We start from the raw sequence: 9,610 nt of genomic DNA on the forward strand, positions 1-9,610 counted from the left end.
TAAAGCATGAAAGTTTTATTTATGACCATCAAACAAAACATTTGCAACCAAACAATAAATACAAGTCTATAATTGTGTTGCCACGCGAAGCTTATCTTTTTTTTAATCATGCAGAGAGAACCATTTCAAGGAACATCACAAGAAAATTATATTATAGATATAGATATTGATCTAACTTCTATAAGGGCTCCCATTAAATAAATTATAGAACTTTTGGGGCTAAAAAATTTGGGACTTTGACAACCTAAGTAGGTACAAACCCTCCAACAACTCTACAGTGACTGTTCCTGCCCTGCTATCTCTGCAGAAGAGGCTAAAATACATATATATACAAATCTAAGTTGGATCATTCACATATACATTGCAAATTCTGCTGAGAGTTCAAGGGAATATTGCATGTACAGAATGATGGGGGAAATAAACAAAGCCATAGCTCAGGCCAAAAAGTAGGTCACACCTTAAATTAAAAGGCAGTGAAATTTTAATCACAAGAAGGAAGGACAATTTGCGGATGACCGTGTAAGTATACCGGACGGGGTTGATTTCTTGGTGATTTCAGATTACCTCGGCTGCCAAAAGCCTGGACCTGAAACAAAAATAATTAAATACATTTAGGCCTTAATTATGTTAAATGAAAAAGTAAATTGGGGTGAATTGAATAAAAAACAATTTCTTGTAGCAAAATATTCAAACAAGGACAGTGAACACACCTCTGTTTGTCACTGGAATAGCGTCCTCAAAGGGTGGTTTATAAGCCATGGAGTTCCTATGATTTATTGATCGGGGAGGAAATCTCCACCCATGGCCAGGTATTCTACTTGATTCACATGGATGACAACCATACGGGGGAGGCGCCCCCTTGTCGTGATAACAAGGACCTATACAAGAAATTCAATTAATTCGACGGTAGAAGGCCGTGGCACATAGCCAGAAATCATGATAAATAAACAAACAATATCACCAAAATACTATTATTTATCGCAGTCTTTACCAGAATAAGGTGGAGGAACATCCCATCCCTCTCGGTAATCATATGGAGGTTGTTTCATTCTCTCATGATTATTGTATAAGTTATCCCTCTCCATGTTCTGCATGAAGTGTGGTCTATTAGAATATGAAGAGGGTGGTGGAAAATCCCTTTGGTGGTGGTGCTTCACATGCTGCTCGCCATGCACGAAAGAGAACTGATTGGATGGAACATGTTGTGGAGGCCTAATAGAGTATCCGTTGTTGTGCATATTGTCTGAATGTCGAAAATTGTCAGGGGGTGGTACAGGATAACTGTTGAAGGAGCAATTAGAATCTGACATTGGTATTTCTCTACAATCAGAGACTTGATATTGCATTGCATCACTTATAGGCTGGCTACACCTTGGTGCAGCCAATGGCTGAGCCATAGAGTGGGGTGCGTTGTCTTTCTGCATCTGCATCTGCATCTGCATATGAGCCAAAGTGCAAAAGGAAAATGTATACGAATTAGTTATTACTTCATGTGGCCCACAAATAAGATGGTAAAATTCCATGTATAAAATGTAAAATATACCTGCGAATCTGTATACACTTTTGAATTCACTACTGTTCCATATGGATCTAAGGTAGATGAGACAGGATGTAGCATTGGAGGTGGCGGTGGCGGTGGCGGTGGCGGTAGTGGCGAAGCTCACCATCAACATCTTCCAGGATATGCCTGTGTTTTTCAACTGTAGAAGTCATTTCCTGTACTTCAGAATTATGCTCTGGTGTGACAGCCTCGAAGTTCCCTCCATCAGAATCACTCCCTTCATTTTCCTCCTCATCTTTAAGCATGCGAGGCATGCAGAATCCAGGTAGCTGAAAACTTGAGTTGCTACAAGATCAAATGGAAATTTAAGTAAATATACTCTTGAGTCCTCACAAGTATGCTAAAACAATAAAGTCAAATATTTTTATGCTAAACAGATTCAAACCTTCCATATTCGTCAACAAGCATACCCTCCATGTCTCTAATAGGGTCATCTAGGGCCCTCTCTGTTCTCAATGATCGTCGAGAGAATAGACCTGCAGGAGCTGAACTGCTATATGAGTCCAGTTCACGTATATGATGGCGAATAACAGACACAGGTAGGATTCTTCTCTCTAACCACACCTTTAAAACCTACACAAAGTTACAACTATGGTTAAGAGAAACGGGATGACCTCAAAACATGTAATATTAGGGCATATAAAGAGACTCCAATGCTTGCCTTAAGACACTGTCTGCGATTTTCTTGTGCACTATTTCCAGGAGGAGCAGCAGCAGACAAGAGCCGTGCAAGGACTGCTTGGATAGCTGATGGATATACTCCACAAACATCACCTGCAAAATCAGACATAGGACATAACTAAATATCAACTACATGGTTTCATCAGTTTCTTCCTTCTGAAACTTGGGAAAACTCAGAGCAATAAACAATGCACCTTTCAATCCTCGAGAAAATTGTGCAATAGAGTCGACAAGAAAAAACAAATCCACCCTCCTATGCAGGCTTGATTCAGTTTCTAGATTGTGGGCAAGAATCTCCATAACCTGGAATACACCCAGAAGAATTACATCAACACAATAAAAGCGGCAGCTTCTTGGTTAAGCTTTCAACCTATTTTGCACATTATACATCATGCTCTTTGCTCTCTCATTTCTACCTAAAATTTCCAAAAGTCAAACGTAGAAACAGTCACAACCAAAATCTCTCTCATCCTTCGACCCATCCTGCATCTCTTCATTAAGTTTTAAGAGATGGCACAAAGTAATCAAAGACCATACTGAAGAACAAGGACATATGAAACAATGAAGTTGATCCAACTATCCATACTTTCAGTATTCACACCGAAATCCCATCTTTGCCCAACTGCTAAAGCCAATACATCAAGGAAGTACTTCAACTACAGGAGAGGGAACAGAAAATATTATTAGTAGCCACTTAATCTAGATTTGTTTCCCGCTAATTGAAACAATAATTGTGCTAATTATCCATGTTCTTCACATCAATATCCCATTTTCCCTAATAGCTGAAGCCATTTCATACAGCCTATCTAATTATCCATACATCTGTTTTTGGATAAGTGAACTTCTCCAACTCTTGTGTGCACTAAAATGTTGAGATATTGGAAAGCTTTGCATTGTACATGTTCCATTAAAATTTTGTTTGTTCTTATTAAAGAGGATGCATTGTCCTCCCAGGTTTTCATATTATTCCTCTGTATAAAATCTTTTATCCGAAGGGGAGCCTCGGAGCAGCGGATGAGTTGTCTCCACGTGACCTCAAGGTCACGGGTTCAAGCCGTGGAAACAGCCACTGATATAATTATCAGGTTAGGCTGCGTACATTACAACCTTGGTTGCGGCCCTTTCCCGGACCCTGCGTTAAACGCGGGACGCTTGTGCACCGGGTTGCCCTTTTTTATAAAATCTTTTATCCAAAAACAAAAAGGGAAGCTGCATTTTTCTTTGGTTCAGGCATATGCATCTGATAGTTCAGATTACACAAACTCATTGGTCCAATAGAAACAAATGCAATGGCTAAATGGATGCAAATAAAATATCAAGGTTAAATGGAAGACTAATATAGACTGAGAAGATAGAGTAACTGGCACTTCAAAAGTAAAATTAATCAACATAAAGTATTCACAACCTAATGATAACATTTTCAGGAGTAACAAAAAATATTACCTTATTTGCAATGCCAAACTTTGCACAGTCAATCGCTATGCGTGTAGCTCGACCAATACTGTCCTTTGTCCTTGTCAATGTCCCAAGGGTTGCTTCGAAGTACAACAAAGCAGCACGTCCTGCTTCAGTTGGCTTTCCCATAGAACTTGATTCTTGAGTTGCCACAAACCCATCTTTATCTACACCTATATGACTAGATATTGTTTGCTTCTGATGTAAATGTACATCTGGACTACAGCTTCCATTGTGAAGAATATTACTACTGTCTGATGTAGAAACATTGCATACTGACATATTTGGAGGTGATCCAGGTGGAATGCAATCACACCCATCAGTCAATGATGGGCTCAAACGTATGTCCAAAATACCCTTTTCACCCAAACAGCCATCAGATGTTGAAACAGAATTCATGTCCTCTTCTGCTCCTTTACAAGTTATCTCATTCACAGCCTCACTCCTGAAATTAAAGGATAGACATCAAGTAAAATTGGGAGAAATGAAGCATCCATGGTTCATTCAAGAACCCCAACAAGTACTTGCAATGTATGATCTAAGTGAGGAAAACACAAGTTTCTATTACTATATTCTGTGACAGTATCATAGCACTGAAGTTCAAAGCCAAAACTTTTAGTTACTATTAAGGCTACTGAAAATTTCCTCATTTCTACTCCATTTTTTGTTTGACAATACAGAAAAGAACTATAAAAAACCACGATGACGCTTACACATCATTTGATTTGTTGCAGTGAACAACTGCTGTCTTCAAGCACCCTTTATCCTCACAAACAGCGACCTCATTCTGCTGAAGCACTTCAACATTGTCTTCAGGTAAAGGAATACTTTTTTCATTGGAACATGCCATGGGATCAAGACTCAACCCATTATGTTCTGATCCATCAGAAGCATTATTTGAGTGACTTGACGTTTGGGTTTTGTCTTCATGTGGTGGTAATGATAAATTTGACAAGTCACAGTTGCTGCCAACTTCAGGATATTTTGAATCAAGATTAGGAGAAGTTTCCCTTTTGGATTCTGTTTCAGCAGTGTGGCAAACCACATAATTATTTGTATCATCAACAACTTGATCTGAAGCAGGTGTATTGCCATCAGTCCCAATTTCATGTTGCCTGAACTTGGTCAACATCTTATCCACTTGTAATGATGCTTTATTCTCTGTTGAAATCAACGGATTTGAACTGGTTGAGATGCCATGCACATTAATTTCGGAAGAACCAATGCCACAAGTATCCAAAGCTTTCAATCCTACATCATTATCTTCATGATTATTACTGGCGATACACAGAAACCTCTCAATAGAAGATACACATGTAACACTAGATGTTATTATGGAAGATGACACTTCCATATGAGTTTGGCCTTCTTCAGCAACATTAGCTGACATGGCTTCTAAAGCCCGATGAAGGCGTTTCGATGGAGGTAAAGCAGCCTCACCGTCCACAGAACACAGTGATTCTTCCTTCTTAGGATTACAAATCTGAGTCTCAAAACATGTAACTAATACTTTTGAAGGAGAAACATTATCCATAGCTCCATTTAATACAGATGAGTCTCCATCGGCAGGACTGTTCTCCCAATTTGAAGATGTGACCATCTGCTGTTGTGAATTAATATCTTCTTTACAGGTTTTTTCTTGAGCTCGAATAATGTTGCTGAATTCTACCTCTGTAGATGATAAGTTACTCATTCTCACTCTAGCTCGTTTCAAAAGGGGCAAGTGTTCATCTCCATCTTGCTCAATGCATTTCTCTTCTGAATTTCCACAAATATTTTGTGAAATTTGACTGGAATTCTGCACACTGCCAGCATTCTCCTCTACTCTACTGATCGGCTTGGCGGCATCATTGGTTTCCCTTTTCCTATTTGGTTTTCTTTTCTTCTTGTTAACTACAGCCTTTGTATCAACATGTCCTTTGCTCAACCCAACTTCTGAGTATTCAGTAGCCTCAGATTTTTCATGTTTAAAATTTGATTCTATTGTACTGCCCTCATTCAGACTAAATGTCTCAGAATCAATTGTGAGGATTTCAGAATCATCATCCATGCTATCATTTGAGACTCGAGCAGATGAACCAAAATCATCACAGCTTGAAAGATCAGGTGATTTCCTGCTACATTTATTCCTTCTTGTGGATGCACTCAGATCTGCATCAGCTGACAGATCACCAGCATGCTTTCCACCATCACTGCCATGTATTGCAGAGTTTTGAACCCGTGACAAGCTTCTGGACTTTCGTAAAGGTGCATGACTTTGAGCTCCATTGCCCTGACAGTGCAAGTTGCCAGAAGATCTTTTTCGAGAGGAATAAGTAACAGTCTTCGATGATTTTCCAGCAACGGTATTATCAGTAGGATCCTCCAAGGATGCCACATTTCCACGAGACCCATCCTCCAATGCTGCAGCTGAATCATTCTCAGTGGCACAAGCCAGCTCATGTCTGTTCGTGACGGAATTTGATGATTTCAATGATAAATTAATAGCCAACTCAGGAGCATCTGTCTGATCCCTGATGGACGAGTCATTCTGATCCTTGGCAGATGAATCAAGTGAATTTGAAACATTTGCATTAGCAAATTCAACATCAGACCTAGCTTCATCAAGTTGAGCCTCTTTCTTCAACCTATCATAAATATCAACAATCTCTCGTACAGCACGAACAAAGTCAGCACCCTTTCCGTGACGTTTGAGAATAAGAGACTGTTTTTTCTCCTCTGTAAATGGCTCGACATCAGCTGGATTGCAGAAAGCTCTATACAACAAAAGCCAATTCAAAACCTATACAACTTGCAAGTTGCAGTTACAGATATGTTTTTTGTACACATACATACACACACAAGACTGAAAATTTGCATAATAAAAATATCATAACAAAATAAAGAAGAGACTAAACAATAAGGTAGATTGCGATTTCAACAACCTTAGGGGAGTTGTCAATAAGCAGATTTATGCAAGGAGAAAGAAAAAAAGGAACGGGCTTAGTGATACTAGCTGAGGAGAATGATATTAGTAAGTGAGCACATGCAGTTTAAACAGCAAATCTTGTTACAAGAATTGGGGATACACATATTAGTAAAAGGGGACAAGGAAGAAGGTCAATTTGCAAGTGCAAGAGAAGTTTCAAGGAGGTTCTGGATTTATATACACCCTGATTATCAGAAAAGGCCCTATCTATTTCAGGCAATTGCATTATCCTCATTATGACTTGTCTCTCAAGTATATCCTTCCACTTGTTATCTATAACCACATTGATTATCAGAAAACGTCCTCCTTTTAGGCAATTGCATTACCCTCATTAGGACTTGTCCTTTTAGGCAATTGCATTACCCTCATTAGGACTTGTCTCTCAAGTATATCATTCCACTTCTTATCTATGTACAGTATACCACTAGGGATTGCCTATGATATGAAGGACAGACACACCACCTGCCTAACACAAATTGAACATGGATTGCTTGTTATACATACATCCAAAGACACACACACAAGAAAACCTTCTCCCTGCTTAGACATCCAACACAACTGGACACATCTCAAATTCAACATGGACAAGCCCAGAACACCACCAAGCACAAATAATGATATAATGCTACGTGTAGTCAGTATGAAAGGAGTTTTCTAAGAGACAAAAAAGAACACGTAAATGTGATGACCAAAAGTCAACCAACTGAAAACTACTAATTAATGCCATCACCAAGTGGAAAACAAATACTAAAAAGGCATAGTAGTTATCACGCACAATGCCAGCATCCATGCCATCGTGGCTCTTATCAGCCATTGCTCCATCATTGCGTCAAATATTCTATTGGCAATAATCGCAACTAAAATTGCGGCAAGGATTGGGGTATCTTCTGCACTGGTGTCCGCTGCACAGTGACGTGTCGTGCCACACCATCTTGCATTGTCACCACCACATCCACCATAAGGGGTTGCCACGATAAAGTGTACATGTGTAATATATAGTATGGGTATGAGAGAGAGGTGGCATGAGAAAGTGTATTGGGGAGAAAAGTGAGGCACAATACCAAGGTCATTACCTATTTATTTATTTATTTATTTATTAATATTAAAACAGAAACCTAAGTGATACAAGTATTTGAATTTTTTTAATTTCCATGAAAGTGTATGCTTAGTGAGCAAATGTGCTTAAAATAGGAAAAGTTACCACAAAAATAATTATAGAGATTATTTTGAATTTGTGAATATTTTTATGTATGTTATAATATTTTATTGCAAAGTAATTACCTATCTTTGTCGCAATCCTGGCACAACACATCCCACTAGCCCCCTTTTCCAGGTGGGCACATTACACATTACACGATGTGTGATGGACTACCATGGCCATCACCCATATTCAAGAAGCCATAGATGAGTAGTTGAGTATGAGCTTGAAACTACGTAATCAACAATTATGGGATGACACAACAAGCCTTGCCATTATATGTTTCTATATTTAATGCATATAAGTAAACCAGCAAGCGATAAGATAAAATGGATTGTAAATAATCACACATGCACATAAATATCATATAATCCTAGTGACCTTTACAACTATAAACACACTTGTAACCAGAACCATGTGTAAAAGTTAAACTACCTACAAATTTTATAACCACTACCCCAAACTGCATACCACCAAACTAGCTGAATGAAAGCATGTCTCCAAACCAACCACACAAGAAGGGAAATCAACTTGTCATGTGAGCTTCATAATATTCATGCATACATAAGCTCTTAGAATGCTTGAAAATAAGGGGTATTAATTAAATAACACTGCAACCTAGCAACTTTGTTGACAATAACAAATCACTGAGGCATGAAAAAGAAGACCATACTCAATTCTTACTAGTTAGTGTCTTATCGAGAAGCCATCACAAGATTATGGACATCATAAATGTGTGTAAACCAAAACTTCAAGTTGCCTGGTAATGAAAGTTGAGCATGTATATCTGGTTTGATTCCTAAAGTTATACAACCCGCACCAATTGGCATATTAGCAGCAGTGTTAAGAAATCAAATAAACATGGGTCCGAGTACTTACATTTGTTGGGTTCCAAAGAAGTAAACAAGTACTTTCTTGCAATCAGCATTGTAACCCCACTTCTCTGGCTCACTCACCTGCCACCGACAACGAACTCAATAAGTAAAATGAAACACACATTACATTGAATAAGGAGAAATAGACTTAAACAAATAAATATTAATGGAACTCGAAGAGTTAGCGAATTCTTTATTTTGTGTACCCAAAACCCCACTTTTCTCTTTCTTACTTAAATAGTACTAATTATTCCTGTTCTTTTACCCGAGGATGAAGCAGAGGTTGGGACAGTCAAGACTACGGTTGTTTCTGCCCATGGTTTATAGTTTCTACCATTCTCAATCGCCATTATTGTCCAAAAAGAAGGCAGTGCTCCCGGAAGTAATAAACAAACTAATTAACAACAACAGTGAAGCTTTTTCCAACTAAACAAGGTCAGCTACATTGATCAAACACCAAAATTTAATCTACCTAAAGCCTCATTTTTCATATTCTTAGAAAACTGTTCATTCTTCCTATGACACAAAAGATGGGACAAACCAAAGGTACATGCTGGTTCAGCATATGCCATATGCTTTCTGGTTTCAACAATTCTCATTGCCATCACTCACTTAAAAAGGAGGTAGCCTCTCCATAGAAAGTAATAAATCAGCTAATTAAAAACAATAAGGCCAGCTACATGGATCAAACACCGACACTCAAAACATTCATTAATCCAAACAATCAAGAACACAATTTAAGATTTTAAAAGCATAAGGATCCCATTTGAGTTGTGCAGTAAATAATGAAATCTAGTTACAATAAGGCAAGTTTAAGCTAAAATCATGGCCACAAATGAACTTTTTCCAGCTGGAATCCAACCCCAAAGTCC

The 9,610-nt window shown here is 38.4% G+C and overlaps 1 protein-coding gene across 1 annotated transcript in view; it reads right to left on the bottom strand.

Moving 5' to 3' along the window:
* Positions 1 to 166: 166 nt before the first annotated feature.
* The window catches only part of LOC107475760 (protein HUA2-LIKE 3), a gene marked incomplete at its 5' end in the record, with an annotated part of 9,802 nt that continues 358 nt past the window's right edge, over positions 167 to 9,610 (bottom strand). The window contains 11 exon segments of the mRNA XM_052256916.1: positions 167 to 586; positions 711 to 878; positions 992 to 1,430; positions 1,544 to 1,656; positions 1,659 to 1,846; positions 1,947 to 2,134; positions 2,223 to 2,335; positions 2,437 to 2,545; positions 3,686 to 4,142; positions 4,411 to 6,453; positions 8,743 to 8,819. Of these exon segments, the coding sequence (XP_052112876.1) occupies positions 561 to 586; positions 711 to 878; positions 992 to 1,430; positions 1,544 to 1,656; positions 1,659 to 1,846; positions 1,947 to 2,134; positions 2,223 to 2,335; positions 2,437 to 2,545; positions 3,686 to 4,142; positions 4,411 to 6,453; positions 8,743 to 8,819 (3,921 nt within the window). The 3' untranslated portion in view covers positions 167 to 560.

Source organism: Arachis duranensis, chromosome 2 (genome assembly GCF_000817695.3).
Source record: "Arachis duranensis cultivar V14167 chromosome 2, aradu.V14167.gnm2.J7QH, whole genome shotgun sequence".
Classification (NCBI taxonomy): domain Eukaryota; kingdom Viridiplantae; phylum Streptophyta; class Magnoliopsida; order Fabales; family Fabaceae; genus Arachis; species Arachis duranensis.